The sequence below is a fragment of the Laccaria bicolor genome, genomic scaffold (genome assembly GCF_000143565.1).
Source record: "Laccaria bicolor S238N-H82 LACBIscaffold_29 genomic scaffold, whole genome shotgun sequence".
Classification (NCBI taxonomy): domain Eukaryota; kingdom Fungi; phylum Basidiomycota; class Agaricomycetes; order Agaricales; family Hydnangiaceae; genus Laccaria; species Laccaria bicolor.
Genome location: NW_001889900.1, coordinates 60,074 through 80,453, shown reverse-complemented (window position 1 = coordinate 80,453; position 20,380 = coordinate 60,074). Strand labels below are relative to the sequence as shown.

Genomic DNA, 20,380 nt, shown 5'->3' with positions numbered 1-20,380 from the left:
TGATGATGTGGCAATAGCAATCAATATGTAAAGTCATGTCAATCCTTAAGCCATATCCCCATGAACCTAGAACTATGATTTTGAAATAGGACAGTAGCTATCAATAGGAAGGCATAGAATAGCCTTTCTTGACATGAAAGACAACTTGTACATGATGTCAAAAATCAATGCTGCAGCAATGGCAATATGTAAAATCATATCAATTCTTTCACCTCATCCCCATAACCTATACAGAGTCAAGGACACTACATGTGATACATATCATCATCATTATCTATTTTTGGTAATGAAAGTGCCAGGGAGCCTAATGAGAAGTAATGAAATCATCAAGGTGCTCAATGAAATATCCTAATGAAAGTGCCAAGAAGCCTAATGAAATATTCTAATGAGAATTCCATTAAATGGTAATGAAAGAGTCAAGGAGCTGAATGAAATATCCCAATGAAAATTCTAAGAAAATCTAATGAAAGCCTAATGAAATATCCTACTGAGAACTGTAAGAAATGGTAATGAAAGGGTCAAGGAACATAATGAAATATTCTAATGAAAAAATTCAATGAAATGGTAATGAAAGGGTCAAGGAGCCTAATGAAATATCCCAATGAAAACTGTAAGAAATGGTAATGAAAAGGTCAAGGAACCTAATGAAATATCCTAATAAAAAATTCTAATGAAATGGTAATGAAAGGGCAAGGAGCCTAATGAAATATCCCAATGAAAAATTCTAAGAAATGGTAATGAAAAAGCGAAGGAGCCTAATGAAATATTCTAATGAAAATTCTAAGAAATGGTAATGAAAAAGCGAAGGAGCCTAATGAAATATCCTAATGAAAATTCTAAGAAATGGTAATGAAAAAGTGAAGGAGCCTAATGAAATATTCTACTGAAAATTCTAAGAAATGGTAATGAAAAAGCGAAGGAGCCTAATGAAATATCCTAATGAAAATTCTAAGAAATGGTAATGAAAAAGCGAAGGTGTCTAATGAAATATCCTAATGAAAATTCTAAGAAATGATAATGAAAAAGCGAAGGAACCTAATGAAATATCCTAATGAAAAGTCTATGAAATGGCAATGAAAGGGCCAAAGAGCTTAATGAAATATCCTCATGATATCTCATTATCCTTGCCTATATCTTATGAAAGATTCTAGTGATAAATTGAATGAAATAGATGGGCAATCCTAATGAGATGCCTTTCATAAAACCTGTGGCAGTATACACATTGCCTCTTGGACAGTTGTCATAGATTAATCATAAAAGTGGTAGCCACCAGTCTTCATTCCACCATGGCAACTGTTTCATTTTTTGCTTTATTCTTCTGTTTCATTCATTCCTGGCAACTGTTTCATTTTTTTTTTCATTCATTGCCATGGAATTTTCATTTCATTCTTTCCAGGCAGTTATTTCATTTTTGTTTCATTCTTTCAGGCAACAATTTCGATGTTTTAATACACATCTAAATAAGGAAATAATATACAATCATGCCTGATATGTGTTGTGCCCTACTGCAGTGGTGTGGGAGGCCATATGGGGGTACTTTTGCATTTGAGGCTCAAATACACAACAAGATAGGAATGCTGTTGCCAAATAAGGCACTTAAATATTTTGTATCAATTACATAATCATTTTCCCAGCTCTAACAATGAAATAGGCACCTGAGAAGAATGAAGCAAGGAATGAAACAGTTGCCATGATGGAATGAAATAAAAAAATGAAACATTTGCCAGGAATGAATGAAACAGAATAAATTATCTAGAATGAAACAGGTGCCATGAATGAATGAAAATTCATTTCATTTCATTCATGGAAGCTGAGCAGGAACTTCTATGGTACAGCTCAGGAGTACATGATGTAAGTGGTAGCTACCAGTCCATAAATTTCGTCGTCACTGGGATTCCGAACAATCCTAACCTTGTTCAGAGCTTTCGCACCAAGATAATACTCCTGAGCCACTTTGTGAGTCGAAAATCCCTGATAATGAGCATCTGGAACATGTTTGACAAGAGGTAGGACATTATCCCTGATAGGATGAGAAGTAAGTGGGCGAAAAACTTCAGTGAGAATGAGGACAGTAGCCTTACCACTCGTCATAATATACTCCGGTGCACTTGCCAACTAGAATGCCGTAGTATCTCTTCTTTATGGGACTAGACATCCCGGACTCGGAAGCACTGAGTGGGACAGTCCTTAATGCAAGGGGACTCCTGAAATGACCATTCATAGAGGTAGTGCCAATTGCGGTAACGTTCGCTGCAAGACCACTGTTCGGAATGGAGAAGGTTGATGTTGTCGTCGATCTGGAACTTGGGTGGTTCTCGCAGCAAGTGAACCAATGGGAGTGGGGTTGGTCGATGTTGAGAGACCTGCGAAAGCAGAGGCCAGATTCTGGACCTCAGAAGATGGGTCACGCCCATCAAGGGAAGGGTCATTTCGAGAGTTTGTTGAGAGACTCGCAGTAAGCGAGCCACTGGAAGTGGGGTTGGCCAATGTTGAGAGACCTGCGAAAGCGGAGGCCAGATTCTGGACCCCAGAAGACGGGTTGCACCCATCAAAGGAAGCGTCATTTCGAGAGCTGGTTCGAGGTTGTCGAAAACGCGAATGGCCGAGGTGACGAAGGAGGTGTGTGAGATTGCAATTGGGTTCTGAAAAAATCGAATCACCAGCAGATCGAAGGTCATCTTGGCTGTTGCCAGCACACTTGACATCAGCAATCACAGCTGAAGGTCGAGCTGTGTTTGCAGCAGGCTCATCTGCGAGGCAGTGCAGGTTCTTGCAAGAGTTGCAGGTGCTCGGTACTGGCCTTGTGGCCCAGTTGATGGGAGGCGGTGCCATTGCACTACCTCGATGTTCAGGCGAATCTATATGCATGTTAGAATTTGCAAGAGGAGGGAACATAAGCAATACTTGCCCTTTTGTCCACTCGCCATTTCTTTTGTAGTGAGGAGCAGAAGCAGACTTGTTAGTGTAAGAACAAGGTGAACAAATGGCAAAGTCCGAATGATGCTTGAAAAACAAATAAAACGGTGATCAGAAATCATGTGATTTACATAAATGATAAAATCTGACCTGAGGGCACCACGTAACTGGAACATTCTTTCTAATTCATCATACCCCCCTCCCGTATTCACCGAACATGACTCGCACGACATGGACCACGGACAATCAAAGAGAGTGGCTAGAACAATGTAAGGCCGCCTTCATTGAGGCCAAACAGAAAGGCACCGCTGCTCTCAAGGAGTTTTACCCTGGAACCTTTGCGTTATTTCAAGAGAAATGGCCAATGGACCCCGTGACCAGTGACAAAGTTACTGCTGCAGGATCCACTGAGCTTGCGACTAAAATCAAACGTGACAAGAATGACAAGGCATGCCAGTTAGTTTCTGCGATAAAAGATGTGACTGATTGACGGACATAGCGCCTGAGGGAATGGTTTCATAATAATACAGGGATACTATCTGGGCTGCGTCACAGTAGTCCCATCCTCAAGATAAAGCCAAAGCCGAAAATGCTTCAAGAATGGCAAGCATATCACGCCTTAACATATACCAAGCAATGGAAACCATATGTCGACAATGAATGGGAGACTTACAAGAAGGAGTGGGAGGCTGTGAACCCAAATGAGAAGAAACCTCCTAAGAGTAGGCTCCAGATCATGGTTGAATTTATCAATACTTTCCATTCCTCCACTGATTCTTACCAGATTCTGTGGATTCCAGCCGGAATCCAGGAATTCTGGAGGATTCCAGGAATTCTGGAGGATTCCAGGAATTCTGGAGGATTCCAGGAATTCCAAAGGAATCTGACTGGAATATGCAGGAATTTAACTGGAATAGGCAGAAAATCTCATTATTTAAGTTATAAATCAGAATAGATCAGCACTGAGCTAGAGACTTAATCTGCACTAATTCAACTCCTCAACAGACAAATTTTCTTATAGAATTCACACCCAGTCAAGTCATAGATCTCAGTAGAACAAATTTTAATGTATTTCATTGAGACATAAAATCTATTTTACTACAAATTCACACCAGGTCAAACCATGAGATCTCAATTAAAATTGAGACATAACATACAGTGCATAGCAATGGGGGACAAGGAAATGGGAAGGACAGGGAAAGGTGTACAAGGAAATGGGGAGGGACAGGGAAAGATGTACAAGGAAATGAGCATGGACAGGGTAGAGGGAGGGAAAAGGAAGGGGGGAACGATGAAAAGGGGAAGGGGGAAGGGGCAAGGGAATGTAGAGGGACAGACAGGAGGGTAAGGGTGGAGGGAAAAGGGGAGGGTGGAGGGAAAAGGGGAGGGTGGAGGGAAAAGGGGAGGGTGGAGGGAAAAGGGTGAAGGGAAAAGGGGAGGGTGGAGGGAAACGAGGGACAGGGAAGAGGGCCGTTGACGTGCATGTCATCCGCTGACATCATCGTCGTCATCTGCTGACATCGTCGTTGACGTTGTCCGTTGACGTGGGTGTTGTCCATTGACGTGGGCGTTGACCGTTGACATGGGTGTTGTCTGTTGACGTTGTCTTGACATGGTGGCGGTCCGTTGACATGGGGTGGTCCATTGACGTGGTTGTGTGTGTCGTTGTGGGCCTGTCGTTGTGGGCCTGTCATCTGTTGGCATGGCCCTCTGTTGACGTGGTGGGGCGTGTTGTCGTGCGTGGTCGTTGTGGTCATGTGTTGATGGATAGTGTTTAAAGGTTCAGTCCATAGGACCGCAAAAAACCGGTAGACCGAACTGAACCAGACCATGGTCCGGTCTTTTTTTTGGTTACAGTTGCCCCAATTTGGGGTTGGTCCAGTTGCCGGTTGCCTCATTTCGAAAATCTTTTAAAACCATTCAAAGACCGGTTTTAATCGGTTGCAACCGGTTAAACGGTCATGTGCGTTACATAGCCTTGTAACGACGTTTATTACCTTTTATTGGGTTTTTGTTTCATCAAAAACGGTTAAGAATTGAGAAAGATATAACCAAATCCATATTTTACCTGAGTCTCTATGAGATGTAATTCGGTTTCAGTCATAGCTATGTCAAATCTTCATTAAATCTCTTGAAAACTGGTAGAATGACGGGTATTTATATGCTTTACTATTTTATATAACTCGTTTATTTTTCAGAGTAATAATGGTTGAGATACAAATGGTTTATATTGGTATAATAAATTATATGCAAAAAAACCGGTCTGGATCGGTCTGAACCGGTATCATGGACCGCAAAAGACCGGTCCTAGGTGGTTCGGTTCGGTTCCCTCAATATCTGGGTTGGTCCTGGACCGGTTGCGGTCCACGGTTGCGCATTTTCAGGGCAAAAAACCGGACTGAACTGAACCTTTAAACACTACCAGTAGCACAGTACCTCCTGGAACTCTTGCTCATCCTTCCAGAGGAGATTCGCCACTACAGAAGAATCTCTGGTAAAAGATGGAGGCCGTATCTTCAGCACCTTGTCAATCCATTGCCCTGTTCGGCTGGGGTCAAATGACAGGTGTTCTTTTGCATACATGGTGGACAATGAGAAAGAATAGTTTGATTCAACTAGGATTAGGTAATGCAATGGCCTCGCACATGACCCCGGCATTTATAAATTCTTTGGTGGCCTGGAAGGCCAGTTCTTTCCACATACTGATTTGCCCCTCGGCAAAGCATACATGTCCTGGCTTGTCTGGCACCAAGTCCCTCAGCCCAGCCCACTCCCTTGCTTTGTTGATGAAATAGAGGCGGGTCCAGTTCATTTCGTTTGGGATCAAGAGATGCTCTTCTGACCACCGGTCATATTGAGCTTTTGCTCTGAGCCAATTCACCCGATATACTTTGATTTGTCTGGTTTTAATTCATGCAGAGTAATAAAAGTGACTGGATCTGACCTTGTTCCATGTAAGTTGAACCTGACGAATCATCAGCCACGGCCATATTCCAGAACCATGGCAAAGCAATATTTCTTTGACCACGGGCATTGCCATCGTATACCGTAGTTAGTGCCCTTGTATCTTTTTTCCCTATCGGCTTGTATCAGTCACGAGTGCCCCTAGGAGCATTCAGCTGATTGAGAGCCCATCGAGCTTGGTTGTATGCCCAGAGAGCACTTTTCATATTGCGATCTGATCCTTGTACAGCATCGTAAGCCCGAGTCACATGTTTCTTCGATTTCTCAGCTCGAATTCTCTTCCGATAAAGGAATGACTTGTAACCGATGGCTTCCCATAAATGCTTCAGAGCGTTATTTGCCTGGGCCACTCTCAATTCTATCTCTACGCACCGGGCTTCTCCCAGTGATGTAGGGAGGAGGGCTGCTTGAAATGGGGAAGGTATGAGGATTTGTTGATGTTCAGCCAATCCATATCCCTGATCAGGCAAACTGGGTATGCTCGGTGCTGGGGTTTCCTCTTCATCACAATCACTCCAGTCATCATCATCCACAATATCCTCCGAGAGTGGTGGATCATGAATAGTTCCTTCGTTAATTTCCAAGTTGGGAAAATGGCCTTGACCGGCCTCGGAAAACTCTTCAAGTCACTTGGACAGCTTCTCTTGATGTTTCATTATCTCCAGCGTCTGATCGGCACTTGGACGACTGCCTTGAGCCTTCACAAAGGCGGCCAATTCAGCTCTGGATTGTTCAATGTTTGAATCTAGCAATATTTGACTTTACTCACTGGGCTTCCTGAATTTTGATACCACTGTTTACCCATCCAGTTAACCCCGGCTTGACCTTGCCTTCCTGTTCTTTAGTCATAAGTTTTAGCCAAATGCCCTTTTCGGTCTCGGCTGATTGAATGATTTTACAGCTGGCCTTTGTGATGGAAAACTTGGTCCTTACCTTCCTTGACCTTGACGTAATAGATGTCCATGGCGGAAAGGTCCTTTGCCCAGTTCAAATTTGCCGTTTTGATCTGTTGCTCCCATTCTTGAATCTGTTCCTTACTTGCCAAGGCACTTAATTCTTCAAGAGCCTGGAAGCTCTCAGAGAGCCTGAGTTTTGCTCGCTTCCACTTCTTGCAAAGGCTACTCACTTGACGTATATTAGCTTAACAGCAATGTAAAAGCAGTTGAAAATAGATACCCATATTGATCATTTTTTTCCAGTTGTTATCCAGCATGTGAGCATCCAATACCTCCGATCTATGGGCCAAAGTCATTGTCCGGGTGGTGCGGCCAACCTCGTTGAGAACAGCCCACAAAGTCTCCAATATCTCTCCATCTGTTTGACCAGCCCTGGGGATGAATGTTGGGGCAAATCGAGGAAAACATATTTCTTGGTGGCCATGGACATGGAATAAGCCGATCCTGGCTACCAATAACAAGTCCGGTCTGATCCAGAGGTGTTTGGCACCACGTTTTATCCGAGCCATCAAATTCACCATATACTGGCAGTTGATGTCATGGACAAATATAACCCTTTTTTCTTCACCGATCATGGTATTCTTCAGAGCCTGGCACAAGGCATAGTCCATGTTCATTTGCCTGTTTGGTAAATCAACGATTCAACCCGAGGATAACTTGCATACCGTTCTCCCTTTTGAAAATCTACCACCGAGCCCAGACAAAAGGTGCCATGTCGAAGGCAAGCAATGGCTCCAATTCCAGTTGCATCAAAACCTCGGTGAAATACATTCTTGTTGTTGACGGCATTGTGCTCATGACATGTCCTCAGCTGAAAGATTCAGACATTGGCCGACTCGAAGGATAAAAACTTACATCATTATCTTCAATTGCGTCCCGAAGGTGGCTCAAATAAGGTCCTCTTTGCGTCATGAAACTATCCCCATTTTTAAGCCAAACATTGCCTTTGGGCTGTGCCTGTTTTTGGTGGGCTGCTGTGAAATTGCCATCAGCTACAAATCCTCTGGTATACTTCCAGTTATCAGGATCATTGGGGTTTTTGTTCCAGTCATCAGGAAGGTTGACTCCTGGTTGTGGGCAGGTAGGGCAAAAAAAACCCATCTCCCCTGGCATTGGAGCCTTACCTTTGTGTCCAAATCCAAAAGTAGCCAGTTCAGTAAGATTACGGTATTGTCTACCAACCCTTATTAACTCATGATACCGGTTCTGTCAAATGTTTTGAGATGGGAGTATACCTCGGTACTTGAACAACATACCGGAATGGAATTCGGAAATGCAAAGTTGGTGATCCTTCTCAATTTGGAGTAGTAGTGGGTGGCTGATGTTTTACATTCCAGGTTTTCCAGCAGGTAGTCATCAAGGAGTTGGAAGGTAAATACGGTCTGGCAAGACTTGTAGGTGGATGGGTACAACCCAACCCGGAACAACTGTATGTCCTTGGCTGCTGCACCAGAACATCCACAGAAGACGATAGGCAGGTGATGCACACCGGAAGTATGGACGATGGTCATCACCCGGCCACCATTGTAAATACGGTCCGTTGGTTTGGGATCGGCCAAAGTGCTGGTAAGATCTTCCATGTCAAACCATTCCTCCTCGTCAATGTCAAGGTCGGCACTCAAGTTGCTGCTTCCATTTGGGCACCGATCACCTTCGTGACCAAGTCGGATAACCAAACCCACTTTCCACAGCCAGCTCGGCTCATAAAAGGTGCCAGTCCAATGTTCAATCCGGTGGAAAGGGTCCCTGCAGTGGGATCTTCGGCAACATTCTGCACAATATGCTGTGCCAGCAAAGCAATCGAGACATCGCCAATTTGCCTCCTTCTTGCAAGAGATGCAAACCCGCTTTGACGCTTTCCTATCCAAAAATTCATGGAGGTATAGATTACGCTTAGTCTCTTTCCAAACCCTCATGTAATCATTGGATGACTGATAGTGTATTAGTGTTCAGTATATGATTATATTGGAAGAGGAATTTCACATTTCTGGAAGCTTGATGATCCTCGAGAGGAGGAGCATATTCAATGTATGGCAAATCTTGGTGTTCCATTTCAATGTCTCTTTCCAGATGGCTGCAGTTACATTTTTTCACAGGGGAAAATGGCAGAGAGGGAATAGTGGAGGAGGGAAAAGACCTCCTTCCATTTTTTATAACAAGCCTGTTGAAGTGAGGATTAGCGATGTTGCTGTGTGCTCTTCTTCCCATGTTTGACTACTGTTGAAATGGCCAAAAGATATAATGATGATGTGTAGTGGGAATGAGGAAAATGTGGGTGTAGCGGGAAAGAGGAAAATGTGGCCGTCAAATAGCAAACGCAAACATTCATAACAGATTTGCATTTCCAGCTAGGTAAAAATTCCTGGAGTTTGTCAAATGTTTTCCACCTTACGACAGACCAACTCTACAATTTATGTAAGAAGGGAGGCCAATGTGAAGAGACTCACTCTGGAGCCAATGTGAGGAGACTCGCTTCATATTTGATCCAACCAGTCAGGCTGTTGTATCCTTAAAAAGTTGGCAGTAAGACTGGGATGAGCACACACCCAAGCCATAAAAGCCAGCCAGCAGGACTGGATAATAGTCAATTAGAAACACAATCTCATATTTCATACACTTTAATGCATACTCTTTAACGGCGGCTTCTTGTGAACTGTTAATTTTTATCACCTTCAATATGACTGCAAAATATCAAGATCTGTATGTTGCCGGCAGCCTCATCATACATTGGTATAAAGGTAGCTTCAATATATACCACCATCATTGCCTTACCAGTTTAGTTACTTAGATGGACCAATGATAATTACAGTCAGACATAATTACAGTAATGACAGATGCACTTAATTACAGAGGAAGCTAATTAAGGTTTTGTTCCGTGATGCGATCATAACTGTTCCGCTATTTAAGCTATTTAAGGTTATTAAGGTCTGTTCTTTTCCGTTTCGTGTTCGATCTTCCGTGCCGATCAGTTATGTATATTTTTGATAGATGATATATAAAGTAATTCCCTTTCCCAAATCAGGGGTGATTGTTTGTTCATTGTGTTTGGTATGAGTTGTTCCTTCTCCCTCTTTGCTCCCGACTACCATTTTCCATCTACCTCTTTGCTCCCAAATACCCATTAATTATATCATTATGAGTACTCATTCTCAATCCCCTGAACCATCTGCCCCACTTTCCAGTCAAACCAAGCACCATGGGTCCGGGAGGCATTGGTCCGATGAAGAAAGTGCTCTGTTGGAAAAACATCAGGAGGAGTATAGAGACACCAATGACGCTGCTCACACCGAGATATTTTCTCGAGTTTTGCAAGACATGCTCGACATACTCCCCAATGGAAAATTGTTCAAGAAGGAAGAAAGATCAGCTGTTAAAAAAGTAAGTACTTTTTCCAGAGGCCCTCTGATTGATTCCTGACGGACTTGTAGGATATTAAAGAGTGGTTTGCCCAGTACAGTCGTAAGAGAAGTCAGAAAATGCCGAGGATGGGAAAGTCGTGGCACGCCCGGCGTGTGTTCCAGCATGAGAACAAGGACGCCATCAATACCGAAGCGAAAAGGCTTTGTGCCAAAGCCATTGAAGAGGGACAAAAGAGGCCTAAAGGTGGAGATCCCACTCATTTTGATTTTCGGGAGCGGGTCGTGACTCAAATGATGGGAAAACTGAAGAAAAGGGAGAAAGACGTACTACAGAGGACAGCCGAGGAGTACAACAAGAAGGGAGTTGACCCAGAACTCAAGTCCAAGTAAGTTAATTTTCAGTATTTCAAAGGTGGTTTATCTGGACCTTTGTTCGACTGGCTGTAAAGAACTGCACAGCTCGGATGCATGCATTTTCCAAGGAACTTTATGATACAATGGGTGTCTGGGTCTTTATCTTTGGATGTTATCTGAAGCCCGATGGTACATTGGATGTCTCAACCTACGACTTCAATCAAGAACTCGGCAATGGGAAAGACTTTATTGATAACCATAGCCAGACTTTCCATGAGGAAGGAATATCGGTATCTTCTTGGAGAGCACACAATGAAGAATACTATGGGTTGGAGGATCTTGCTTCGGCCGAAGGAGGACACCGGTCCCAGGGTGCTATGACTTTGGAGAAGAACCTATACCTGGAACCTATTCTACCCGATCCATCGAAACCACCTGTTAAAACTTCTCGTGATATTCAAATTTGGAGGCTGAATGTTCTTTGTGCATTTGTCAACGAGGTCTTATCAGTGCCCCCCTAATTCCTGCAGGATTCCAGTCATTCCTGTGGATTCCTGTGGATTCCGGAGGAGTGAAATTTAGCAGGGAGGCCTGCTATTTTCATCATTCCGGTGCTTTACCATTCCGGCGGAATTTTGGCATTCCAGAATTGTGACCGGAATGGTCCCCGGATTGGCAAAAACGGAATGCAACTGGAATCCGGTTTGTTTGGCACATGCCCATTGCCAAACAATTGTTTGTTTGGCAACGGCTTTCACGCTCATCCAAACACAACCCTCTCTCCTCCCACCACCACCGTCGTCGCTCCACGTAACCGCCCCCCTCACGTTGTGAGTGCCCGCCATGGGCTAAGCGATGTGAGGGGGCTCACATCGACCACCACACCGCTCACCCAAGATCCATCAACGTCGCCAACACGACAACGCTGTGCCACGTCACCACGGCACACAAACCAGGTAAGCACCCACAACCCCCTCTCCTCCCTCGTTTCTCAACACGAAAACGAGGTGCCACGTCGCTGACTGCGACGTGGCACCAAAACGACGGCAACAGGTCTCACACCCCATGACGGCACCACCCCAGCACTCCGGAAACAACGTCCAGCACTCCGGAAACAACGTCCAGCGCCCACACGAAACACAACGGCACCACCTCGCCCACGAAAACACCCCACCCAGCACCCACGACAGTGCACAACGGCACACCGCGTCCACGAAAACTCCCCACCGCCCACGACCGATGGAGATGGTCGCTGAAGCTCTCCAGTTTTGGTATGAACGTCAAGAACAACACAAAATCACCTTTCAATTTAAATCCTTTCTTGAGGGGAAAGTGCTGCTGGAAGCACCTCCACGAAGGAAAATTAAAGTTCACGTTCCTAAACCTCAAGTTCATAGTATTGGGAAGGGCAAGAAGCCTGGCAGAAGCAAGGGTCAAAGGAGAGGCTGCACTAGTATCTACCCCTTTTATGATAAAATACAGGCAAGTGCCTGCACACCGACATCCACACTGCCTAATGAATTTATGAAATGAGAAGAGTAGGCAAAACTTATGAAATGTATTTCATTTCCTTACCAGTGCTTCTCATGACTATTTCATAACTGTCCTGAGACATATTTCAATACTACTTCATTGCAATTTCATTACTGCCTGGCCTTCCATTTCATTGTCTATCCAGCATTGTTTCATTGCTATTTCATTCTTGCCTGACTTTTAATTTCATTGCCTACCCAGCCTTATTTTATTGCCTTTTCATATCCTTGCCTGGGCTACTTCATATTCATTTCAGATCCCTGCCTGGGCAGTCTCATATCCCTGCCTGGGCGATTTCATATCCTTGCCTGAGCAATCTCATATCCCTGCCTGGGCTACTTCATATTCATTTCATTTCTTGCCTGAGGCAATTTCATATCCCTGCCTGGGTAATTTCATATCCCTGCCTGGGCAATCTCATATCCCTGCCTGGGCAATTTCATATCCTTGCCTGGGCAATCTCATATCCCTGCCTGGGCTACTTCATATTCATTTCATTTCTTGCCTGAGGCAATTTCATATCCCTGCCTGGGCAATTTCATATCTATTTCATTCCCTGCCTTGGGCTATTTCATATCCTTGCCTTTGCAATCTCATATCCCTGCCTGGGATATTTCATACCTACCCTACTGCATTTATCATTGCCCCCTCAGAATGTCAGGCACTGCCTTCAGGGTCCATTTCAGGGTCCATCCCAAAGAGGAAACATCACCTGGTTTGACCAAAAGTGAAGAAAACCAAGAGGAGAATGTTTTTACCTATCAGGGTCCATATAATGGGATGTTGGGATGATGGTCACATGACCAATTACCAAAAATGGTCAAAAATGAAAGTTGTAGCCCTACACTATAGCTTCCCGAATCTGTTTGAATTATATTCTGAAGTGCTCCCATTGTGAAGATATGAGGTAACAAGGTTTACTGATAGACTACAAAAGACCACAAAAGTCAAAAAGGCAAGGATATGAAATAGCCCAAGGCAGGGAATGAAATAGATATGAAATTGCCCAGGCAGGGATATGAAATTGCCTCAGGCAAGAAATGAAATGAATATGAAGTAGCCCAGGCAGGGATATGAGATTGCCCAGGCAAGGATATGAAATTGCCCAGGCACCCCTGGCTGTAGTCGTTGCCCTAATCAACCACATTATTGCACTTAGTCCCTTGCCATAAACCCTGCATTCTAGCTAGGGGTCTGCAGCATGCATTGACACCCTGGGTTTGGTCTAGGATTTGTTGGGGTGGGCTTTTGGTAAACTGCACAGTTCAAATTTTGAGGAGATATATATGTCCTACAGCTTTGTTTTTCTAGAAAGAACACCTGAAACTTTACCAAATATATATTTGATAATGTTCTGACACTCTTACATAGTTTCCCTCTGTCAAATCTGGCTGAAATAGGCTGGATGCGACAAATCCATTTCGGATGACCTTGGGCCTTTTGATGCCATTGGTACACAATTGTCAACAATGTACAGTTTGAATTCTGAAGAGATATTTATGCTTTACAACTTTGTTTCTCCTAGAAAAAAATTGTGAAACTTTACCAAATATATGTTTTATAATGTCCTGACACTCCTAGATAATTTCCATCCACCAAATTTGACCGAAATAGCTGGATGCGACAAACCAATTTTGGATGACTTTGGGGTCTTAGACGCTGTTGGTAAACAAATGTAAACAAGATTGAATTCAAGTGGAAAAAAATGGTAGCTACTCTACAACATGACATACAGGGAGATAAAAGCACTAAAAAGGATCCAATACGGAATCTGAATATACATAGTAAAAAAAATGGGTACACAGCTCTCAAGACCTCGTGAAAAAAGAGTATGCCCTCCTCAAATTCGGTGTACCCTCGACTCAGCTGTATGCTCACCGCTTGTTGTCCTGCGTTGTCATCACGTCGTTGTTGTCCTACCTCGTGGTCGCGTCGTAATTGTCCTGCAATGTCACCGCTTTGTCCTGGGCATCGTAGCGCCGTCGTCGTTGCCCTGTTCCGTGTTTTGTCGCGTTGTCGTTGTCCTGTGTCATCGTCAACCTCCTGTGTTGTCCGTAATCATGTTGGTCATCTGTTGTGCTGTGTAGGTCCAATGACATTGAACGATGTATCGGTCATTGTACATCATTTGCTTGGATGGAGTGGGGAGGATGGCGTCAGCATGGCATGACCCTCTGGGCGTTGTTCGTTTGGTTGCCACGTCGCTGAAGCAACGTGGTACCTGGGCTCTGCATGTGATTATGGGAATGCGAGAGAGGGGATATGTGAACTCACCGGGGCAGCATGTAGGCTGTCCTAGGTGTCATACCGCCGTCCTGTTTCCATGTCGTCGTTGTCCGCTGACGTTGTCCTGTGTTGTTGTTGTTGTTGTTCGCTGTCGTCGTCCCGTGTTGTCATTGTCGTCATCCTCCCATGTCAGTACCGGTGTCCTGTTCCCATGTTGTTGTCGTCGCCGTGTGGTTGCCGCCCTACGCTGTAGTCACGTACTTGTCGTCTTACAAGGTTAGCATGTCGTCACTGCCCTAGGCGTAGTACCGTCCTGTTTTCATGTCTCGTCGTTGTTTGGTGACACCAACCCGGGTCGTCGTGTTGTCCTTTCGTGTTGGCCGTCCGTTGTCATGATGGCCATCCGTTGTTGTGTTGGCCGTCCGTTGTCGCGATGGCCATCCATTGTCATGTTGTTCGTCCGTTTTTGTGTTGGCCGTCCGTTGACGTGCTGGGTGGGTCCGATGATGACAAACAACAAATGTGCGTTGTTCGTCATTCGGTTGCCACGTCGCTGACAGCGGCGTGGCACCTGGGTCGTGTGTGTGACTATGGGAATGCGAGGGAGGGAATATGTCAGCTCACCTGGGTTGGTGACGCTGGTAATGGGCCAATCGTCGCCCTTGTGGTGGTGATGCTGGGCACTCGTCGTCGTCTGTGGGTAGTGAGCGTGTGTGATCCGTTGTTGTCCGCTGGTGGTGGTGGCGGGCAGTCGCAGCTGATGGTGGATCGTTGTTGTTGTCGGGTCTTGGCGTATGTGCATCGTCGTCCTGAAAGATAGATGTGGCACGCTCAAAGGGATCGTTGGCGTGCCACGTCAACCATCTGGTGGTAGCACCGTTGATATGGAAGAACTGTTAGATATGATGTATACACCTGTAGGATAAACTCACGACTGTAAAATCTGCGCCTAGCGAACTTCCCCAGTCCCCTTCCCTTCGAAATTGTGCAAATGTCGAGAGTCAATAAACAATGACTCCCGGGTGACCTTGGATTTGAAAGAGGGTTGATCGAGTGGCGCTGGAGCGATGGGTGAGTCGATTGTTGAACGAGAGGGATGATGGAGTAGCGGACGTGGCATGTTCAACCAGCCATCAACAGCGCTCGGCATTTTCCGAGCGCTGAAGGAGCGCTGCACGCACTGGCTCACGCACTCGTTATTGAGGGGAAAGAAATAAGGAAAAATGTGATTGAAGGTTCTAAGGAGTAGTACTAACATTTGAGATAGGTAGCAATATGTATTTACTGGGCAGGGAGTAAAAGTCAGACGAATTGCAATCCACACCTGAGTTTCCGGCACTTTCAGTTGCTTTATTGTGAACCTCTGCACCTAATCCCATTACCTGTATCCACACAACCCTCTGATTTCTATGAAACTTTGTGAATCTGTTTGAGTTTTCATTCTGAAGATATTCATGTAAATTTCTTGGCCATTGGATGATTTTTGTGAACACAGTATAGTTTATATCAGACAAAATACACTCTGTTCAAGGACTCTCACAACAAATCCTTCATTATCAGAGTGAATACAGCCCTCAAGAATTTTGTACTGGTATCCACCTTTAGCTGAGATTATGTGAATTTGATTCCTTGAGTATTAGGCAAGCAGAGAAAGGTTTGCCAACACAATTGTATGTTTTAAAACCCTCCTGACAATTGAAAAATGGGAACAAGACTTTCAGGTGTGTTATTTCACTCAAAACTTAACAATGCCTGTCCCAATATTGTTTCACTTATGCTGTAGGTATTAGTAGGCTATAGCTGGCAGGTTTTAAATTACAAGTTGCTGGAATGATATGTTTTTTATCTTAAAAAACAGAGATACTCCTTTCTCTTCAACTTTTAGCCAACTTCTGATAAAAGTTCAAGGTAAAAGCTGTAAATTAATCATGTTAAGATGTATTACTATTGTTGGGGTAATGTTCCCTTCCTCTCCTTGCTCAATTTCAGTTGTTTTTCCGATGTTTTCAATGTGTTTGAGAAGTTTGCAACTGTTTGTCTAAAGCTTCAGGACACATCATCCAAGTTGACCACATCACATCCATCCACTTGCGAGGGTGCCATGAACGTGAAACATGAAAAATCGGGCTGTATTCTACTTGTAGAGTACCAGAATGTCTATGTTTCATTAAATTTAGGTGTAAAGAATGAATAGTGTGCCTTTTGAGGATCTGGACACAGGGAGGCAACTATTTGCGACTATTTGGCAATGCCTTTGGCAACGTCATCCAGCTGGAATCTGAGCCATCCATCCAAATGCAGCTCAATTAAAATACCAAAAGTCATTTTATATGTCAAAAACAAGTTGCAACTGAGGAAATATGAACTTGTTACAATCAATAATATGGATGACACCCTCCAAAATGCATTTCCATGATTTTCCGGTCAAAAGCTTGCTTTGTTGACAATTGTTTGTTACCTGGAAAAGGTCATCTGGAACATGACTTGTGCATCCATCATCTCCACATCTCTGATAGAGGCGGAAATTTTTGGAAAAAATCCGAAATATATTTCTACATCACTTGGTAACTCTGAGTAGCTGTAACACTAAATTTGAAGGAGAAAAATGAGAATTATCACAACTGAAATATTCTGGTGAAATGCAGCTTTTTCAGAGGGATTTTGACATGGAAAAAACATATGTGGATGCTCTTTTGGCAAGAGAAACATACACAGGATACAGGAAAACATACCAGTCATCAATATTGATCCAGGATGTACCATTTCTAAGAATTTTATATCATAAAACATATCTGAGCTATATTTAGATTTGTTATACATCACAAACATGCTGGATCCAAAAATAGAACAGATTTCAAACATTAGGAAGCCATTTTTGATTTTTCTATCATATCTGATGCCAGATATTGATATTTCACCCAAAAAAACCAAATTTTTGCCCCCTGGAGTGATTTTTTAAAAGCAAGTGGAATGCAAGCAAAAATAGGCAAAGGACATTGTACATCAGTTGGCAAATGGTGTGCAAGGCAATTGCACACCTCGTAGGGCTAGGACTACATCTATGGCTGCTTTTGCCTGGTCGACTGGAGACCCGTCGACGGAGTTGTAGATATATTGGCCCTCATTGATAGAGGGCAGGAGTCCATCGAAGGAGGGGGAGTGACGTTGCATGTCGTTGGATGGGGTTGAATATCCCGCGGCTGCGTCGTCCGGACCTTTTTCTAGACCCTGCAGTTGTTAAGTGACTAATTTCAATAGAGAGAACTCCAAACTTACTGGGAGTTTCTCCAGCATGACCTGGTCGTACACTCGTGTCCCTCGACTTCTGCTCCATGACAATGACGTCGGCCTCCATGGACTGCCGTGTTGATGCCCGTGTAACTCGGAGAGCGACCCCCTGATCGTCTTTGGCAGCTGGAACGATCACATCCACCAAGGACTTCTCAGGGATCTGGTTGGGTCCAGTGTACCGCTTGTTGGCGTAGACGGTGGTTTTGTCCGCGGGGATCAGATTCGCGGCATCGGTCTTGGCAGGGGGAGGTTTTGCGGAAGCCTTGGTTGCCCGAGGTTGAGGACGAGTTTCCTTCGCTGGGGGTGCTTTGCCAGCAGTCGCTGCAGCAGCCTTCGGCAGAGCTTTGACAGGTGGGAGGAGGACGATGGGGACTGATAACTCCCGCTCGCAAGTCTTCTTCGAGGTGGACTTTTTGGGCATGGGATTGGAGGTGAGTCGATTCCCAGAGGTGCCGGGGGTGTCCACAAAGCTACAGCCAATTTTCTTCGCCCGGCATCGTTCACAAGCGCTTCCCTTTGCTCGTCCCAGTACTTTACCCTCCCCCATGAGTTCCGGCGGACTCCGACGGACTCCCATAGAATGTCGGAATTCCATCTGGAGTCCGCCGGAATGGTAGGAATCTCAAATTCCAGTGGATTCCGCCGGATTCTGAATGGAATTCCAATGGATTCCACCGGATTCTGAATGGAATTCCAATGGATTCTGCTGGATTCTGAATGGAATTCCAATGGATTCTGCTGGATTCTGAATGGAGTTCCAATGGATTCCGCTGGAATCTGAATGGAATTCCAATGGATTCCGCCGGAATCTGAATGGAATTCCAGAAGACTGATTAGTGCTGATCAGAACTGAGGTAGAGGTCAGGTGACTTGAGCTGTATTTATTGAAGTCAGAAATTCAAACCTCCTTATAAAATTCACAAATTCACAAGTGATTTAGATCAAATAATGATGTATTTCAATTATAATACAAAATATATTTAACTACATACAGTGCATACTAGAGAGGGAGGGGATGGGCAAGGAAGGGGCAGGAAATGAGGAGGGAAGGGGGAAGGGAAAAGGAAGGGGGGGGAAGGGAAAAGGGAAAAGGAAGGGGGGGGGGAAGAGAAAAGGGAAAAAGAAGGGGGGAAGGGAAAAGAGAAAAAGAAGGGGGGAGGGAAAAGGGAAAAAGAAGGGGGGAAGGGAAAAGGGAAAAGGGAAAGGAAGGGGGGAAGGGAAAAGGGAAAAGGAAGGGGGGAAGGGAAAAGGAAAAAAGAAGAGGGGAAGGGAAAAGGGAAAAGGAAGGGGGGAAGGGTAAAGGGTAAAGGAAGGGGGGAAGGGAAAAGGGAAAAGGAAGAGGGGGGCACAAGAAATAGGGGATTGACAAGGGAAGGGGGATGGAAAAGGGAAGGGGGAGGGAAAAGGGAAGGGAAAGGGAAGAGGGAGGGGAGGGACAGGGAAGGGGGAGGACAAAGGAAGGGGGAGGACAAAGGAAGGGGGAGGGAAAAGGAAAGGGGAGGGAATAGGAAGGAGGAGGGAATAGGAAGGGGGGAGGGAAAAGGGAGGGGGCTCGTCGTCGTCCGTTGACGTGTCGCCGTCGTCCTCGTCGTCGTCCGTTGACGTGCGGCCGTCTCGTCATCGCTGACGTGTCGTCCGTCGACGTGTCGTGTCGTCGTCCTCGTCCGTCGTCGTCGTCGTCGTCGTCGTCCGTTGATGTGTCGTCGTCGTCGTCCGTCGTCCTCGTCCGTTGACGTGTCGTCCTCGTCGTCGCTGACGTGTCGTGCGTGGTCGTCGTGTGTTGACGTGACGCGTTGTCGTCGTCCGTCGTCGTCGTACGTTGACGTGTCGTCCGTCGTCGTTGTGCGTTGACGTGTCGTCCGTCGTCGTCGTACGTTGACGTGTCGTCCGTCGTCGTTGTGCGTTGACGTGTCGTCCGTCGTCGTCGTGCGTTGACGTGTCGTCGTCCGTCGTCGTGTGGCCGGCCTCGTCGTCGCTGACGTGTCGTCGTCCGTCGTCGTCGTCGTGTCGTCGTGTCGTCGTCCATCGTCGTCGTCGTCGTCGTTGTCCGCTGGCGTGGGCGTGATTCGAGGTGACCGCGCTGGTCGCGGCGACGGTGGTGGTGGTTGTGGTTATGGTTGTGGTTGTGGTTGACAGCAAAACAGAGATGCTGATGGTGACGTCGGCAAATGCCGTGACTCGTTTAGGAAGGTGGGCGTGAGGGTGGGTTATATAGAATAAATGTTTGTAGAATTCTAATGGCCGTATGGTGTAGTGGAAATATTGCTGCTTGGACTTCACGTGACACTTCCCGAGCCTAGAGTTCAATCCTTATGCATCCACTTATTTTTTTATATATTATAATAACAACAACAAATATTGGAATTCATTGGAATCTCTCGGAATCTGTTGGAATTTGACTGGAATATACTTTCCATTGGAATTCCATGGAATCTGGTTGGAATTCCAATGGATTCCAATGGAAACTGTTCCGGGAGGCTCCCGGATTCCGACCATTTCCACCAGATTCCGTCGGATTCCATTGGAATTTCTGTGGAATTGGAAACCAGAATGGCTGAGGCTCCAGCCAACTAGTTTCCGTCGGAATTCCATGGAATTCCGACATTCCACTTGGAATCCGCTGGAATCCGCCGGAACTCATGGGGGATGGTAAAGACCTCGCTCGTCCATTTATTCCATTGATCACTCTTTGAAGGTGTCACTCACCCTCTGCTGTATGCCAGGATGGCGTATAAGGTCTTGTATAGGGAATACGAGGAAGCACAGAATACAAGGAAGCGC

At 45.2% G+C, this 20,380-nt stretch overlaps 6 protein-coding genes across 6 annotated transcripts; 2 read left to right on the top strand and 4 right to left on the bottom strand.

The window, feature by feature from the left end:
* Positions 1-1,836: 1,836 nt before the first annotated feature.
* LACBIDRAFT_330707 (uncharacterized protein) lies at positions 1,837-2,868 on the bottom strand (the record flags this gene model as incomplete). The annotated part of the gene is made up of 3 exons (XM_001884996.1): positions 1,837-2,020; positions 2,082-2,204; positions 2,246-2,868. The coding sequence occupies 3 exons, from the start codon at positions 2,866-2,868 to the stop codon at positions 1,837-1,839; spliced, it is 930 nt and encodes a 309-aa protein (XP_001885031.1).
* Positions 2,869-3,133: 265 nt separating this feature from the next.
* Positions 3,134-3,871, top strand: LACBIDRAFT_330706 (uncharacterized protein; the record flags this gene model as incomplete). The annotated part of the gene is made up of 2 exons (XM_001885084.1): positions 3,134-3,372; positions 3,472-3,871. 2 exons carry the CDS (start codon positions 3,134-3,136, stop codon positions 3,869-3,871), a joined length of 639 nt encoding a protein of 212 aa, XP_001885119.1.
* Positions 3,872-5,527: 1,656 nt separating this feature from the next.
* LACBIDRAFT_304725 (uncharacterized protein) lies at positions 5,528-5,906 on the bottom strand (the record flags this gene model as incomplete). The annotated part of the gene is made up of 2 exons (XM_001884995.1): positions 5,528-5,805; positions 5,861-5,906. 2 exons carry the CDS (start codon positions 5,904-5,906, stop codon positions 5,528-5,530), a joined length of 324 nt encoding a protein of 107 aa, XP_001885030.1.
* A 99-nt stretch (positions 5,907-6,005) lies between these two features.
* Positions 6,006-8,888, bottom strand: LACBIDRAFT_304724 (uncharacterized protein; the record flags this gene model as incomplete). Its single annotated transcript, XM_001884994.1, has 8 exons — positions 6,006-6,419; positions 6,655-6,761; positions 6,814-7,005; positions 7,057-7,457; positions 7,502-7,647; positions 7,692-8,042; positions 8,093-8,767; positions 8,820-8,888. The coding sequence occupies 8 exons, from the start codon at positions 8,886-8,888 to the stop codon at positions 6,006-6,008; spliced, it is 2,355 nt and encodes a 784-aa protein (XP_001885029.1).
* A 1,083-nt stretch (positions 8,889-9,971) lies between these two features.
* On the top strand, positions 9,972-12,082 carry LACBIDRAFT_330704 (uncharacterized protein; the record flags this gene model as incomplete). The annotated part of the gene is made up of 7 exons (XM_001885083.1): positions 9,972-10,214; positions 10,265-10,581; positions 10,608-11,025; positions 11,197-11,379; positions 11,447-11,505; positions 11,633-11,945; positions 12,032-12,082. The coding sequence occupies 7 exons, from the start codon at positions 9,972-9,974 to the stop codon at positions 12,080-12,082; spliced, it is 1,584 nt and encodes a 527-aa protein (XP_001885118.1).
* A 4,778-nt stretch (positions 12,083-16,860) lies between these two features.
* Positions 16,861-18,194, bottom strand: LACBIDRAFT_330702 (uncharacterized protein; the record flags this gene model as incomplete). Its single annotated transcript, XM_001884993.1, has 5 exons — positions 16,861-16,894; positions 17,041-17,073; positions 17,136-17,250; positions 17,347-17,529; positions 17,585-18,194. The coding sequence occupies 5 exons, from the start codon at positions 18,192-18,194 to the stop codon at positions 16,861-16,863; spliced, it is 975 nt and encodes a 324-aa protein (XP_001885028.1).
* Between the last annotated feature and the right edge of the window lie 2,186 nt (positions 18,195-20,380).